The sequence below is a fragment of the Stigmatopora nigra genome, chromosome 15 (assembly GCF_051989575.1).
Source record: "Stigmatopora nigra isolate UIUO_SnigA chromosome 15, RoL_Snig_1.1, whole genome shotgun sequence".
NCBI lineage: Eukaryota > Metazoa > Chordata > Actinopteri > Syngnathiformes > Syngnathidae > Stigmatopora > Stigmatopora nigra.
This window is the reverse complement of record NC_135522.1, coordinates 5,038,153-5,054,966: the sequence shown is the minus strand read 5'-3', so window position 1 is coordinate 5,054,966 and position 16,814 is coordinate 5,038,153. Positions and strand designations below refer to the sequence as shown.

At 40.0% G+C, this 16,814-nt stretch overlaps 2 protein-coding genes across 2 annotated transcripts; one reads left to right on the top strand and one right to left on the bottom strand.

The window, feature by feature from the left end:
* The first annotated feature begins 1,734 nt into the window (after nucleotides 1–1,734).
* baiap2l1b (BAR/IMD domain containing adaptor protein 2 like 1b) lies at nucleotides 1,735–13,880 on the top strand. The gene is made up of 14 exons (XM_077734776.1): nucleotides 1,735–2,116; nucleotides 3,310–3,385; nucleotides 3,487–3,573; nucleotides 6,737–6,798; nucleotides 7,699–7,770; nucleotides 8,522–8,656; nucleotides 10,319–10,471; nucleotides 10,568–10,723; nucleotides 11,338–11,452; nucleotides 11,529–11,745; nucleotides 12,303–12,368; nucleotides 12,456–12,681; nucleotides 13,388–13,434; nucleotides 13,509–13,880. Exons 1-14 carry the CDS (start codon nucleotides 2,066–2,068, stop codon nucleotides 13,579–13,581), a joined length of 1,536 nt encoding a protein of 511 aa, XP_077590902.1. The 5' UTR covers nucleotides 1,735–2,065; the 3' UTR covers nucleotides 13,582–13,880.
* A 289-nt stretch (nucleotides 13,881–14,169) lies between these two features.
* On the bottom strand, nucleotides 14,170–16,697 carry bri3 (brain protein I3). The gene is made up of 3 exons (XM_077734777.1): nucleotides 16,141–16,697; nucleotides 15,369–15,477; nucleotides 14,170–15,110 (listed from the first exon to the last, which is right to left on the bottom strand). Exons 1-3 carry the CDS (start codon nucleotides 16,307–16,309, stop codon nucleotides 14,978–14,980), a joined length of 411 nt encoding a protein of 136 aa, XP_077590903.1. The 5' UTR covers nucleotides 16,310–16,697; the 3' UTR covers nucleotides 14,170–14,977.
* Between the last annotated feature and the right edge of the window lie 117 nt (nucleotides 16,698–16,814).

Genomic DNA, 16,814 nt, shown 5'->3' with positions numbered 1-16,814 from the left:
GCCAGCCTTCCTGGTTGGATTGGACATCTATCGGCATCCATCAAAGTTAATATTATACTAATTTAAAATGAAATTTATATTGGAATTTCTGCTCTTTCAATGTATGCAATAAACGAAACCAGAACATCAGACAAAAAGCCTGAAAAGAATAAAAGTGAAGTCAGGTAAAGAATGCGTTTACTCAGTAAATTTGAACAAAATATCAAGTCTTCTTGCTCAAGTTGCATTTTTAGTCGAAGGTTCCTCCTAGACAGCAGTATGTGTTAGAATCCAAATTGAAAAGAAAGTTGTATTGCCATGATTTTTGTTTTAGAAAAAAACGATTCAATGTTTCATAAAGAGTATTAGAGAAAAAAACTAGTTGAATCTCGGCATTTACAGAATGTCCTTGCGCCTGTCTCGCTGTGATTGGTTGTAAACCGCCAGCTCAAACCTGAGTACCGTTTCTTTTGTGCTTCTCAAGGGTACAGAGAAAAACTCTTGAGTATGTTCTTTTGTCTAAAGCTGAAACATGTGAAAGAGTCATCACCTCAAATGACGTTGATGTATTCTTGTAAAGGAAAAGTGTTCTTTTCTTGCCTGGTACAGGCGTCTCGGAGGAAAATGTCGGATTGGCAACAATGAGCGAGAGGTCATAACAGCTCGGACAACGCAGACGGAGGAATGCAGAACTTCGGCGTGTGCAACGTTCCGCAGCGAGTTGCGTCAACAGGCATCTGTTTTTCAAAATACTGCACGGTTGACAGCTTGTATTTGCAAGTTAATCATTCCTTTTACAGCAACTTTAACAGCAAGTCACTATATATTCTAAAACAAGCTACACAAGACCAATAATTGCTGTTTCATATGTAGGGACATTTTGGAGAATCCAGTCAGACTCTTTTATGTCTTTTTTGGGATGTTGGGGTAAACTGGGATATATTCAACATTCAAACTCCTTACTTGGAGGCCTTTTATCTCAGAACTTTTAGTCGTCGTCCTAACAGCTACCCACCATGCCACCAACCATATTTTTGTCCTAGTAATACCAAAGAACTGAAAATGTGAAATGCATATTAAGAAAAATATTAACTATTTACACATTAGCCACTATTGACAATGATTGTGAACCAGTTTGGTACATCCTATGGTGCAATTTCAAGCCATTTTAAGATACCATATTCATCATTTTTGAGCAAATTGCACTTTGTAGTTGAAATGTTTGCAATTTTGGTCAGTCTAGTGTAAAAGCAGGGAGGGGTTCCTTGGAACTACATCTGAATGGACATGCAACGCCATTGGGGATGAAATGTGTTTTGCAGGATTATCATATCAAAGCTCACCAGTTTTTATTTACTTTTGTAGTGTCATTTCTCAGCAGGGGGGGGGGCTTCTAAGGTGGAACATGAAATAGATAAACGTCCAATATGCAAAACTCATTCAAAACATGTCAGTGTTCATAAAACATCAATTTGTAAATGGGTTGATCTTGTTATGCGCTGTAGTTAAGCAGTTTGCATTTACTGACATCTGGTGGTAGAATATACTCAACAATCTTAATACAGTTATGGATGAAAATTTATATAATGAATATGATATGATGTATTCAATGCATTTCATCATGTGTATCCGTTCTAGGTGACAAGTGAGAGTTCCAACCTTGCAAAAATCTAGTTTTCCTGGACTGCAAATAAAATGTCTTATTTTGGAATCAATACCGGAACAGAAAACAGTTCCTTGTAATGTTCACTTCCTGCTCCCTCCCCCCCTCCCCTACCGTAAACTCGCCAACCTGCAACAAGTTTGACAGCAGTTTTCATTACCTGCGTGGCAACACATCACAACCGATCTTCCCTTTACTGGACGCCTTTTTTAAAATCATTTTATTAGGATTTTATTTTAATCCACATGATCGCGTTTTACTTCTCCGGTGAGGTATGTGGACTTGGCGACCATAGCTTTTCTCCCCAGCCCACGCCTTCTTTTTTTAATTTATGACTTTTTTAATCATCGACCGAATTTGAACATCTTCAAACATCATTTTGCCAATCCCATCTCCATTTTTGGTCCACAAGGGATTTTAAAAATGTCGAGGAGCGCGGAGGAGGTGAACAAGCTTACTGAAAGTACATACAAGGTACGTATACTGGCCACCTGTGAAGTAACAGGTGTGCCCACACTACTTTATTAGACCCACTCATTTCCCTCATTATTGTACTACAAAATATGAATCCACGATGTAATACATACTAGTAATACATATTTCCATAATTCAACTGGGTTTGGTTGATCTGCATCATGGAATAACATGGTTTTATTCATTGTTTGACTAATTGCACAATTGTTTGATGGGAGGGGTCAACACATGTAGCAAACATGTCCAAATCTGTCATAATATGTTTAATATTTGGGGATTGCCATAAAACAAAATGGCTGATGAGAATCTACTTTTTAGATTTATTTTACTTGTATTGAGGCCAAGGGATTGTCAGTTTAGTCAATTTTAGCTCACAATCTGGATTTTGAGTTTCATGATAATAATATTGATAATATACCTTGTTTTTTTCCCAGATTGTGCATGTATTAAAAAAAGAATTGTAAAACTTGCTAATTATCTCATCCAGTGCCATAGACATCCATTCTATTTAAAATGGGAGTTCAAATGGATTGGACGTCTATTGCTGTCAATGGCCAACAATGCCTTGTTCCACAGGTGGCATAAAGTCAATAACAGTAACTCCACTGGTTTTATAGTTTCCAGTCTTCACAGAATTGATCATTGTTTGAAAGTATACATTGCAAAACCACCTCATTTCAATCTGGAGTATTTAAGGAATGTAGTCTACCACGGTCTCACTGATGGATGACGAGTACTGAAAGGTTTTGCACTGTATTTGTGTTTATTTGATTTCCTGCATTCTGGTTTTGGGTGTGAGTCTTACCAGGAAATGCACTTAAGATGAGCTAATTGACATGATTACAGAGATCAGATCAGCTGTTCCGTTCCGCTTTGCTGTTCAAAAGTACCCCTATTGGTTTAAATTAAATATTCAGGTTTTTTTTTAGAAATGGGAGGAAAAATCCCACTATCTCAAAACAACAAACAATGGCTAAATTTTATTCTGGATCATTTTGTAGATTAATATAGCTGGGAAATTCTGCAAAAGGGCAAATGAGTTCAAAGTACTGTGTTGCGTTCAAGGCTATGACTTAAACCCCACCAAGATTTGAGATCTGAGACAAGAATAAGACCTTAAAAATCCGTCTCAAAACAACACTCATGATCAAATGTATAAATTATAAACCTTTTCCTCTCGTCTGGTTTCTCAGAATGTGATGGACCAGTTCAACCCAGGTCTGAGAAACCTGGTCAACTTGGGGAAGAACTACGAGAAATCTGTAGCGGGTGAGTAGTTTGACATTGTTTAAAATAAACTCGGGCTGCACTGTAAAATAACATTTTGTGTTGATGATACTGATTATTGTTGATTTTTTTTCTTTCCATAGCAATGACTTTGTCAGGAAGATTATATTTTGATGCCATGTCAAAAATTGGGGAGAGTGCTGTGGTTTCTCCTGTATCCAGAGATTTAGGTAAATTCATGTTCTCATCAGTCCTTTTTATTAGTTTTAGTAAAACTTAAGAATGCCATATTTACAAGTACTTTCTGAAGTATATTCAATCAAGTATGTCTTTAAGCAGTCAACGTTTGAATTGTGCCGAGTAATGCGCAAAGTACAGTTACTGAGTAAACCAAACGGCGATACAGTTTCACTGTATGGCAGGTACCAGTGTTACGCAATTTAATTTCTAGCATGCTGCTTTGCCCGGGTGACTCCCCACACGGAAATTATATCTGCTTCACCTGTAGTACACTTTGATTCAACCACTGTTTACTTCTCAGCTCCCCTGCGGAACTGCTAATTAAATAGAGCGGGACAATGGGAGATGTGATGTGGCCGCCTGGCAAATCTTTAGGGGATCAACAGACCGACAATAAATCATTTGACACGCACTTTTAAATAGTTTTGAACAGGATTCTGGATTCTTGTTGAGTCATTTTTGGTTAGCGTAGTCATTTCCCAAAGTTGAACCCGATGCAGTTTGACTGTCTCAGTTCTAAGATTCGATCGAATAGATGATTGATGGGTGAGGTTCTAGTAAGGTGCGAATTATTATTGTATTCTTATATTCTTGTCTGAGTCATGCTGAGCCCTTAACCTGTGGGTACAATCCACTAATCCTTGTGTGCTGGCCCAGAAATGATCTTTCCCTGACTCACCATCTGGGATTGTGGGGATTAAATAAAAATGAATCGCCGAATGTCTGGTGTTGTCTAAGGTTTTGGTGTCCGTTACCTTCCTCGTGATGTAAGGGTAAATCGAAGAGTATTTGGATTATTTGGGCAGAAAATGTAGATGTTATAGCCTTCCTAGCTATTGCATTTGTTTGGATTGACCAACAGCATACCTGTCAATTTATGTTTTTCCCCATATTTTATACTTTTTTTGATCATTTCAACTTTTGCACGGGTATTTTGTTTATAAGTAAGTTTTTTTGTAAAACCGATCTTGTTTTGCCATTTTTGGCTGTAATCCAGATCCTCTCGACTGCTAATATTGTCATGCATTAAGCATGATATGCACATTCTGCTACTTTAACACAATATAAATATAGTGTGTCAGCAAGCAATGTACTTAGACAGTCAATCTATCAGCGTCGTATAGAATCTTGAATTTAGTGCATAAAAAAGTTTAAGTGCACCCTATGTGAGTAAATATGTGCTATATTGCATTTGTACTGTTTATTTTTACTTAAGGGGAATCACAATCATTAATATGGGGAGCAATTGGCCGAGGTTGACAGATATGCTACAGGTAAACCAGGAACCTAATCTCGAAGACTCATTTAGACTATCACCCACTGTACAGTAAATACAAGGTCAGTGCAGACTTGTAGAGTGAAATGTGGGGGAGGGAAAATTTTACTTGTCTAAACAGCAGTCCATCCCTTTGTTTTTCTTTCCAAGTGAATTTACAGTCACTGCAAGGAAAAATATACACAATTTTTGTGTACCGTAAAGGTTCAGTGAGCTAAAACCCTGCGTATTTTTGACGGAGTGAGGTTGGCTGCTGAGAAACCTGAGCTAGATTGTCGCGTATAGCCGACCAGAAATGGGATACTCTTGAGAGATATCGGAAGACCAAGTGCACCTTGTCCTCGCCGTCTTCCTTTTGCGCCCCTCCTCCTCCTCGTTCTTGTCCTTCTCAGCAGTAAGAGTTCAAATGTCAACAGTTCTTTCATTCCACCACTTGCAACAGACTTCCCTCCCCCAGAAGGACCCTGAACAGGAATCCATTATCAGTCTTCATATCTTCGTATTGAGTCGGAGGCTTAACCAAGGCTGACTGATAGCTGAAACAAAAAGCATGGACAAAATACATGCCAGGATGGAGGTTTGCTTATCATCTACAAGAAAAAAAAGGATAGTTCTCATTCCAGATAGTTGCAATTAAAGGAATCTAGCAGCAGAATCTGACTAATTTTTGAACTTTCTTGCCAAGTTATTGCCACATTGTTGATGCCATGTTAAAAAGTTGCGAGACTGTATTGTCTTAAAATGCCTTATATTCTGTCTGGTAGGTCTTAAAGTCTTTAATTGTTCTGCAGTTCTGTCTGAGAATTTTTTTGATGTTCGAGGACCTTATTTTTTTTGTATTTATGATTTTGTGAGATTGGCTGCGAAATTATAATTACAAAGACACTCCGTTTTCTACCAGGCAGTGACAATTAATTGAATAATAATTCGACAACTATAATTTGGTTTTAATTAAAATTCTCAGCTCAAATGTTAAGCCCTCAGTCAAAAGAATCGTTGCCATAAAACAAACCTGAACAACAGATCCTGGAGTGTCCTTTCATCTAGGCGGATCACATGGCTTTTTATTTTTTTAACATAATCCCAGCATGTTTGCATGGCGCATCAGGTGGCTGTCGCTCATGCCAGGATTATTTTGCCCACAAAAACAAGTATGGCAGCAGTATTGTGCCCTGATTACATCAAAAATTTCTTTAAAAATCAGCTTTAAAGTAAAAAGTACTATGTAAATATTCTATATTCAAACATGAATACTACCTGCAAGTTATAGTGTTGAATATATGGTAGTTAGCACTCTATTGAATGCAGATTTGGTCCCTCAGCTCTTAAAGTGCCACATTACACTGTCTTCTTGTGACTAACAGTTTTCTACCAAGTGTTATTAAATGTCAATAAGAATGGTGTCAATAAACAAGTACTATCCAGACTGCATAAAATATGTTGGAAACAGACTTAAGTCAGCTGGCATGCCATCTGCATTTTGGCTTCTTCTGAAAACCCAATTTCAATTCTCAGATCTTAGTACGTAGCACAGACCAGCATTTTTTGAATACATCTTTGTCATAATCCTAAATTGATTATTTTTGTCAAAGTGCATGCAGAGAGAGCAAGTGGCAAATGTATAGCCGTCCACTTTTTCTAAGTCCTTTTTGATTAGCCCAACAGTTGGTGGTCCAGTTTTTCCAGTTAAGACGCTTGCATTTATGTCCTTTTCCTTCTACAAAGTGAATCCTTTTGTACCACATTGTGAAATACGGTGACGTTTGACAGGTCGTGAGTCAAAGGCGCTCAAGAGTTGTTAACTCATTGACTGCCAATGGCGTCTTAGAGCAAGACTATATGAATGTTTAACCTTGTTCTCCTTCTTTGCTGGTTAGGGGTGGTGCTGATGGGAATCTCGGAAGTCCACCGGAAAGTCTTTTTTGAGTGGGAGGACAATGTGAGTAGAATCTCTGCCTGACACAAATTGTAGTCTTATCAACTTGCCTAATGCACATTTTTCTGCTACTTTTATCTCTGGTGCCTTTTTTGCTCATAACAATTAGTGCAAATTCTTGAGGGGACGCGTATTAACCTCTTGGCTCTTGAAATTTGGTCTTTGAGCAAAACTCTCTGGGAACAGAGGTCAAAGAAGAAGGGACATTTATGAGAAGGAATTAGTAGAGTATTGAGACCAAACACAAACTAAGATTAAGAGAAAAGGTCTAAATAAAGGCCAAGACTGAAACAAGATCAAAACAAGAAAAGACAGAGATTAAGACAAGATTGAGACTTTTGGAAATATAAAACTTGGCCCTGTCTCAGAGTCAGTTTGCTCATGGATTCCCAATAAAGTGGGATATTCCCCCTCTTTCAGACTGAAGTAGAGAAAATTAGTGAACTTTAATCAGTATTAAAGTACTGAATGGCTTTTGTGGACACAGATGGGAAGAAACAGTCATCTGTCACTGGTGAAGACGTTGTCTATGAATTGTTGCTGGTGGGTGGGTTGACTCAAATAATAGACTTTTAGTCACCAAAATTGACGGGGGACAACCTCGCCGGTTGTTTGTGTTTGGACTTGAGTGCTCCATGCGGACGCTGTATGCTGGGCCACCCTCGCAATAATGAACCAGAATGCAATCCAAAGAGGAAGAGGGAGCAGTCTGTGGGCATTCCCACGCTTTATTTCTGACTCATTCATAAGCACAACCTTCAACCTTGCAAACACCCCCACACATATGTGCTAATACAATATAAATGTACTTCTCTTATTTAACAGGTTTCCCTATCTTAGTCAATATCCAATCCTCCTCCATGTTTCGAACTCATTGTGTGTCTTTTTTTGTCAAACCTGAAGTTTAAGAGATTCCATCGGGAGATTATAAACGAGCTGGAGAGGAAGACGGAGATGGATGTCAAATACATGACGGTAAGTTAAAAAATAAATTAAATATGGTTTTAGTGAATGTGAAAAATTTGCACTATATTCCATGGGAAAAGAACGTTCACAAATTCTGACATGTCATAGGTCATTTTGTTGAAATACTAAATATTTTTCACAAATAGCGATTTTTCACGACTGTGCTTTAATATTTGATGAAATCTAAAACAATCTGACTATAGGGACTCATCAAAACTACCACTTAAACCTGATTTGAAATAACTAGGCACTTGGCATTGAAGTCATGATGTCATAATTGTCATTATACTTCCTCCAATTATGCTTGTGAATGTGCTGTAATTGCTTTGTCATGAAACTAATTGAATTTATGTTGCGGTATATCCTACATATTTTCCATTCACTTCTGATCAACAAAAAAAAAGCAAAACATTGTTGTCTGACAGCTGTCATTAACTCATTTTTAGTTGTGGAATCTATAACTATGTGGTTTGTTGGTTTTTATTTTCTACAATTAACTGTTGTTACTGCCTGCCTGCATACTACAAACTATATAATTTAACATTGTGAAAGGAGCATTGCATAGAAGGCATGCGCACACTCAGTTTCATTAGAAAACTAGAACACGTTAAGGTTGTTCTAGTTTGGAATTTTAACCAACCAATTATTACACAGAATAAAATGACTCTCACAAATCTACACAAAAAAATACTGGCGAAAAACTGCAAAAACGCCAGCGAGATTTCTGATTTTCAACGTCTGGCAACCTGTTTCTTTCCAGGCCACGTTTAAAAGGTACCAGATGGAACATAAGATGAAGCAGGACTCTTTGGAGAAATCCCAGGCTGACCTAAAGAAGCTGAGGAGGAAAAGCCAAGGAAAGAATGCCAACAAGTATGAGAACAAAGAGAGTGAGGTGAGACGATACAGACACACACTTGACTCATTCGAACACACACACAGTTCTATTCATATTTGCTAAGCTATAATTATGCACAAAGTCACCTGAGCCACACTGCCAGGTGTAGCAATGTTTTGGGACAAAAGGTTCACTCTAGTACAAGTCATCTAGCATGTGGCTGAAAATAATAAATAATAATAAAAGGTTGCCAACACACTGACTAAACAGCAAGAGACTCATGAACAAACAAGCATTACTAATTCAGACTGTGAGTCCAATATCACTAACTGTGCTGGGGGTGTCAAATTAATTTTGGGTGCCATGTACTGTCAAGTGGAAAAATGTTGACTTGGCTGAGTTTTTTTGTGTAATATAATTGACAGCATTGGGTACTGGAAGTAGTAATCGTGGTCTTTTAGAATAAAAGCCTAATACTGGACTAAAGTGTTAATAGCATTTGTCAGCTTATCATCTAATGATTTGTGTTTATTCTTTGTTGAAAACTAGAGCAACCATTAATCGATTATGAAATGAATCAACCACTATTTACATAACTGGTGTCAAAGTAGCGGCCCGGGGGCTAAATCTGGCCTGCCGCATCAATTTGTGTGGCCCGGGAAAGTCAATAATGAGTGCCGATATAATTAAAATGAAGAGTATAGATGTATATTAAATTTCTTTTATTAACGTACTATATTATCACAAAAAATATTTGTGATAATATAGTGACTTGATATCTAAAATAAATCAAGCTGTTTCAGTAGAGAAGTTTTCCATTCATTTGGAAGAGTTCGGTGCTTGCATAACCTGGCTCGCATCGATCGGGCCAGTCGGGCTGCGGCGTTTGGAATCTTTCACAGTTTGATGTATTCTGTCAATAAAGTGGCTGCGCCTGGTGGGTTGAACAACCTGACTGACGCAAACAACAGCAGGGCGCACCTCAGCACAGACTTTCTCTAAAAACACTTATTCATCATGGCTGGAGATTGTGCAATTTGCGTTTGGAATCAGATCACAAGGCATGTGATATAGAACAGGTCGCAACAAGTTTGTTGTCATGTCAGTAGGTGAAAAAATGCTTTTGCTAGTGTTATAGATGAGATTTTTTTTCTTCTAAATCACACGCCTTCTTTGGTTCTCATTGTGTTGTTAGCAGGAATGATGCCGCCTACCTTTCTTAGTTAATCCGTGATAATATCTTGACAAATTCCTTTTGCACTTTTTGGGTACGTTTGTTTTTGTCAGTCCAAATTCAGTGAATCGACTATGAGGCGTTTCTGTATCCAGATCAATTAGAAATAATAATGTCACTTTAAAGCCTGACATTTACAACGTTTTACTGCAATTAAAAAAAAAAAGGATTCTGTGATATTTTGGCAAGTACAAACAAGCATGACTAGCGCAAAATCCGGTAAGAACACTTTAATCAAAGTTTGGCACACGCATCCTCAACTTATCTTAAGCGTTGTCTGCTACTGTAGATAACACAGAGTACTTATCTCTCGCCCATTTTTATCCGTCTTTTTACGAGACCGCTCCGTTAAAAAGTCCAGCTTGTCTCGCCAATCCACAAAGCGCGTGGACGGCGAGATAAGTCCGACGCGACGCTCGTTAACCGGGACCATCACCGGGTGACATTTCACTCAAAGTGTGTCTTGTGTATTTGTGTGTCGCCAGTGCTTGGAGACGCTAAGCAACCGGCAAATGGACATGCAGCTCTTCATTGCCGATGGATGCAAAGAAGCCCTGCTGGAGGAGAAACGGCGCTTCTGCTTCCTGGTGGACAAACACTGCTTGTTCTCTTACCAGATTGCGTCCTTTCACGACAAGGTCACACATCCACCCCACTGTGGCTCCAATCAGCCGCCTGGAGATTCATAGTTGTTATTGTTATTGTTTTGTTTTGTTTTGTTTTGTGGGGGTCAGGCAAGAGACATCCTGTCGGCCAAGCTCAGCAGCTGGCAAAACCAATGCAACGACGCCACCGACATGCCCGAAAGCGTCGTTACCATGATTGAGGGTCTGCGTACGCCCGTCTCCATCACGCCGATGCCCTCGCCGACACCATCGCGGCGCAGCTTGGTATGTTTTTGGCAAAATGGAGCATTTCAACTCACATTGACATAGTTCTTTGTTGCAAAGATAGTAGCAAAGTACTACTTTTGTCCAAATACACTTGTTTTAATGGCCATAAATGATCCATCCAACAAGGCACTTCAATTTAGTGCAAAAGTTTTTTTGTTGTTTTTTTCATGATTTTTTTTTGTATGAAATACACACTCACTTCAACATAGTTTAAGATTTAAATGGTGTCAAAATACTTATTTTGTCAAAGTCAGGCACTTTAACATATTTCCTGAGTACAATGGTGGTTAAAAAAAAAACACTAGTTTTGACAAAAAATATATCAATATTTTTATCAATTAGCACCATGTAATGCCAAAAGACCACTTTTAATGAAATGACAGGCTGCAAAATGGATTCATTGCCCAGTTTTGCCAAAAATTGTCAAATTATTATAATTACCCAGAACAAAGCCACTCAAAACAAGTTGAGGCAAAATAAGACATGTTAACTCGGTTCTTTAGATGGTGCAAAAATAAAACCAAATGAAGCTTCCCATCTCACTTTAACGTACTTTTCTGGTATTTCGGTCCTCATGTACTAACATCAGCATGCCTTGATGTGTGCCACAGAACATCTCCGCACCACCCGCTCCCTCTCAGAAGGCTCACGTCAGCCCATTGGTGAGCCTGTTCACCCCGGACAACAAAGCTCCCAGCGGGTTCAGAACGGGCAGCGACAACACAGGTAACGCAAACACGCTGTCAAACTATTTCTTTTTCTCCCCGCCTAACAATTTGACTTTGTTCAATTTTGACTTTAGAGCACGAAAGCAACGGTGATAGCAACCTGGCCCGCTCTGTGTCGGTGGCCGCGGGCCTCAATCACGTGGTGAAAAGGCAGCGGGTTCGCACCATCTTCCCCCACGCCGCCGGGAACAACAACACCCTTCTCAGTTTCGACGAGGGCGACGTCATCATTCTGCTCATACCCGAGGAGAAAGACGGCTGGATGTACGGCGAAATGGAGAAGAACGGAAAGTGAGTCCCGCTCCTTATCACCGTTGGCCTTCCGGTCCAGGTTGGCCTTTTGTGCTCACTTTCCTTTGTCGTGGGCGCTGATAATGTTACCGGGCAACACCCTGGCAACAGAATGGGAAATGCTCCACATTTCATTTCAGACTTTCGATTAAAAGTGACAGTAGCGCTTACAATGGATTTTCATCGGATATACAAATATTGATATACGCGGAGGGAGGAGGGAGGGGGATACGTGAGGAGGACTCAAAAGATAAGATTTCATCATTTCTGGCAATGAATGTCGAATCCATTTGGACTGGAGTGGGTAAAAATGTGATACTCATTTTATTGGCAGAAATAATACGGCATTTAAACATTTCTGACAATGGCGAGTTGGTCTACTTAAGTGGAAAATTGCCATTTTCTGCATGATCAAGGTCTTAAACAAAAGTGAAATGTAAAACCATAGTCAACTGCTAAATGTACTTGCAAATGCAGTTTTAGCACCTTTTGAATTCTCCTCAGCAACAATACATTTTTTTTAAATAACACTCTTTCATCTGTTTTCTTTGTCGTAGGAGGGGCTGGTTCCCCACGTCCTATTGCCGCACATTCTCGGAGCCGCTGGTGAACAACAACAACAGGTAAGCAGACTCCCACTAAAAACACCACACCCACAATTGCTCCGAAACCAGATCATTCAAGTCCCGCCCTCCCCCGTCAAACGGCAGCGTGTCGGCAGTGCCGTACCGCAGCCGCAGTGTGGTCAACCTGCACCACCAAGACACAGAAACGGACGAGGCCACCATGATCCTCCCACCGGAGGACTATGCCGACCACCGCGCCTCTGCCAAGACGTCCGCCAGCACCTTTAGCGCCGTCAACCACCACCATCACCACCGGCGACACTCGCCCACGCCGTCCGCCGTCTCATCGTTATCCTCCGAGCACCACACGGTGAGTTGTGGGATTAATGTTGTGTACTGGTCCCCTCTGGAATGCACCAACGCAAAAATGCTCACATACTGGTTTGTAATCAACAACAATCAAACACCCAACAAAATGAAAAAGAAAAAGCTTCATGCCTTGCATGCTTTGAATTCAATATTTTTTCTTTATTGATCCTTAGAATTATGTCTACCTTAAATCCAGATTGCTTTTATGTCAAATATAAATTCAAAAGTCTCCATGCAAGAAAGTTGGGATCCTTTTAATCCCTCTTGTGGTCACAATGGAGAACTACATGGATTATTTTCAAGGGCAATCACCCAAAAACAGAATTCTTTGGATTCCTATGTCATGTCATCTCATTTTCTCTAGATGGAATTTTGTATGGCATTTAGGTACTTTGATAAAAAAATCACCCCCAAAAGTTCAGTATCACTAAATAACAAATTTTAAAAAACGATGGTAAAAATAACTATTAGTCCAAAAAATAGACTGTTTTGTATCAGCAGCTATCAGCATGGATGGGTATTTTCTTTTTCTTTTTGAAATTGGTGCATATTAGAAATAAGGAAATAGGACACGTGGATCAGACTTGCACTTCCAGACGTGCAAGATTCCTCAGTCAGTCTCGTGATGTCTTTCCGACGCAGGGCAATATTTACATAGTGATTTATTTTTTTTTTTTGCATAGTAATCTTTTGCTTTCCCTCCACAGACAAACCAGCCTAACGGCATCTCCAGACCGACACCCGCTTACCTAGCGTAAGTCAAGCCTTGCTCAATGGTTCCTTTCTATTCCAGTCGCTTCACATATTTAATCTTTCTTGTGTTTTTAGGGGCGGAAACCCGTTTTCTACCGTTCGATTACGTCCCACCGTCACCAACGACCGATCGGCCCCGGTTATCTGATTTCAGAAACTCTTGGGAGTATTTTGGAGCCTTTCTAGGACTTGTGATGCTCCTGTATTTTAATTAAAAATGTGTCTTTGGCGGTGGCCATATTAGGAAATTGCCACTTCCCTGACCATTCTGGACGTTATGTATGCTCAAGTTGTCCTACTAGTGTGCACAAATGACTTAGTGGAACTGAGACAATTGTCTACTCGTGCGCTGAATCGTTTCACTTGTGAGGACAAAAGAGAAACTAGTAAACAAACCTTAGACTGGATGTTAAGGAAATTGAATAAATGCTCCAATGGCTTTTTGTACAGGAGTGAATTTACTCATTTGTTATGTCAAAATTCCAAAAGTCAGTCGGTTTGGGATGGTTAAAAAGTCAGGTTATGATGCAAATCTTATACAGATGCATATAGTGTACTTTAAATGGAGCGTACATTAGGCAATGAGTTAGTTTTAAATGACCAAAATGTCTCGCTATATATAAATGTTTAAATTAAACTTTTGACTGTTAGCTTTAATGGCAGCTGTCCCTGAAAGGGTTAATATAAGGAATTTGTAGATGGGCCAGCAGGCCAGACACAGAAAACAAGTCCAAAATATAGGTATCATATTTTTAATATCATAAACTAGATTACAGTATATAAAAGTAAGAAGCTCGATCAGGAGAGCATACGTGCGTAGGTTTTATTTCCAAAGACAGAAAAATTCTCCAGCAAAAGAGTCCTGGTTAACATCTTTTGCAGGATGGAAGACGACACGTTTTGATTGTCTTGCGGAAGAAGAGTGGGCGGCGAGCCCCTTGGACGAGTCCAGCTAGCCATTATCATTTTTCATCATTTCTGCGCTCTCCACAAAAAAAGCAACCAAAAAAAAAAGTCCGCTCTTCCAACAATGGAGGTGAAAGTACCTGAGGTCGTCTTTTTCTTGGCCAGGAAAAGATGCGAATGCGGAAAATAAGCGAGCAGAGTCATTAACAATCAGTGCGAGTATGACCCTGGAAGAATCATACACAAATTACGCTGCTGCCGCTGCTGGCAGCTGTCCATTCATGTCCATCCCACCCTCAAGGTTATCCACTCCAAAATATGAGATTGGTCAGCAGCACTTAGCCTAGACATGAACTCAAATTGAGAATATTACGCTTCATCGATGAAGAAAATACTACATCTAAAGTATAAATCAGTTGAATCTCAATTTTTTAGCATGTTTCATGTCAGCGACAGCAGTATGTGATGAGAAAAACAAACGAGAAAAAAAGGCATGAAAATACTGGATTGTTGTATACATTGCTTTGAAAGGTTCAGGATGTTGGACATTTTTGCTTCATGCTGACATTTGACTTTTATGCCCAACATTCTCAACCTTTTGGCCATCGAGTACACGCGTAAGCCTTTGTTTGCTTGGTCTATCCGAAGGTGGCACCGCAGTTAGGGCACCGCCTCTGGCGCAACACGAAACAGAAAAGGATGCCCAGTGGGAAGAAGAAGATGGCACACAGGATTCCCAGGCAGGTGAAATCGTCTTCTAAAACGCCAACTCTAATGGGGAGAAACAAAATAGCTGTCAAAACACTTAGTTATTGAATTTATTCCCAACCTAGTGCAACTACATTGGTGGTTTGCATCACAAGATGCAAACTGTGAGCTTCCATGTTATTGCTTAACTAATTGTTTTAGCAAGGCTTACAGGTTTTGTCACGGTGAACATGTGACGCTCGCATTGTTCCTTGTTCACACAGTATTTCTTCACAAGTCACATTTTCATTCCAAGATTAAATGAGAGTTGTGCTACTTCACCTGCAGGCCGGGCAGCCTCCAACCACCACAACGGAAGGTTGAATGACTGTGTAGGTTCCAGAAAAGGGCTGACGGGATACAGGTGGTCCCATATGGGGTGATGGGTAGGCTGCGAATCAGGAAAAAAAAGTCATAATTGTAAATTAAACTTTTTTTAAGAGGCTAAAAGAATAAGAAGTTGTAAATTTTTCCATATAAAGCTGTGAATACTCATATATAAATAATAATAATCAGAAAATTTGACATCACTCGAGAGCTATTTATGTGAACATTGATCCACGATAGCATGTGATGAACTTTGATTAACCTAACTGGGTGCAAAAATCTGTTATTTTATTTTCAAATATAAATTATAAAATTGTGATTGACTTCTCCCATTACTGTGGTTAATTGTAATGTCAACATCCGGGATACGATTTTAATTTCCGCCCTTAAAAACAAAAACATGCTTACTTCCGTGATTCAATCACGATTTCCGCCCTCAATCTCCCCAAAAAACGCATTTGGCGTTTTCTAGCTAAATAAACGAATACATTCTTCCTTTACGATAAAAATTAGCAATTTGTACATTTTATACGACCTTTCTTGATGGGCACATTATTGACGTATATAACAAAATTGTTGGCGCAGTTTCATTACTTTTCAGGGCCGACTCCCACGACTAATGCCTGAAACGAACCCGGAAGTATGCTGGTGGGATTCATCCCCCCGTTGACTTTCGTTCCACCGAGGCACAATGCGACACTTAAAGACGACTGGCTCGTCTGCTCACCATGTCTGTTGTCTGGGTATTGGTAGGGCGGCGGAGCTGCGGCGGGGATCGCCCCGTAGCCTTGCGGCGGCTGCGGCTGCTGCTGCTGCGGGGGAGCATATTCATAAGCCCCGGGGACAGCGTTGTAAGCTGGAGGTCTGTCCTGAAGAATGGGTTTGCTGTCCACCATGTCAGCCAAACTTGTCCGATCTGCTGCGTAACTTTAAACACAAGACGCCAAGATGCGTCGACCCTCCAAAAAAACGGGAAAAAACGATACAAATTCACCAAAAAAGACACTGCGTCAAAAACGAAAGTTGGTCGCTGTCCATGCGCCAACTTCGTCCGTCGCGACGCAACAAAGCTCAGTTTGAAATATGCACGTCGACGCAAGAGTGTTCCGAGAGTTAACTCAATTGCATCTTTGGTTTCCCTAGGGCCAAAAAGAAGAAGCATGTCCCACCGAAGCACATCGTAACTCCGATGAACTCCAACCTTTTTTTTCCCTTCGCTTTCTAGATTGTCACAAGAGAAGAATCATGTGATGAGCGGCTGGTGCTTCCCTGTAAGCGCCCAGGCTTCTTAAAGGGACAGTACAGCCAACCTAACGTCACGCGTTATTATTACCAAATAGTTCTGTGCTGAAGTTTCACATGTGACACACTTAACTATTTTTTTTCAGGCTAAAAGAACAC

Excerpts from the sequence above, each read along its gene's own strand:
- baiap2l1b (XM_077734776.1), top strand. The coding sequence starts at position 2,066 with ATGTCGAGGAGCGCGGAGGAGGTGAACAAGCTTACTGAAAGTACATAC. Across the intron at positions 3,574-6,736 it reads TCCTGTATCCAGAGATTTAG|GGGTGGTGCTGATGGGAATC; the intron begins GTAAATTCATGT and ends TTTGCTGGTTAG. Across the intron at positions 12,369-12,455 it reads CTGGTGAACAACAACAACAG|CGTGTCGGCAGTGCCGTACC; the intron begins GTAAGCAGACTC and ends GTCAAACGGCAG.
- bri3 (XM_077734777.1), bottom strand. The coding sequence starts at position 16,309 with ATGGTGGACAGCAAACCCATTCTTCAGGACAGACCTCCAGCTTACAAC. Across the intron at positions 15,478-16,140 it reads ATACCCAGACAACAGACATG|CCTACCCATCACCCCATATG; the intron begins GTGAGCAGACGA and ends CCTGATTCGCAG. Across the intron at positions 15,111-15,368 it reads GGAGGCTGCCCGGCCTGCAG|AGTTGGCGTTTTAGAAGACG; the intron begins GTGAAGTAGCAC and ends TCTCCCCATTAG.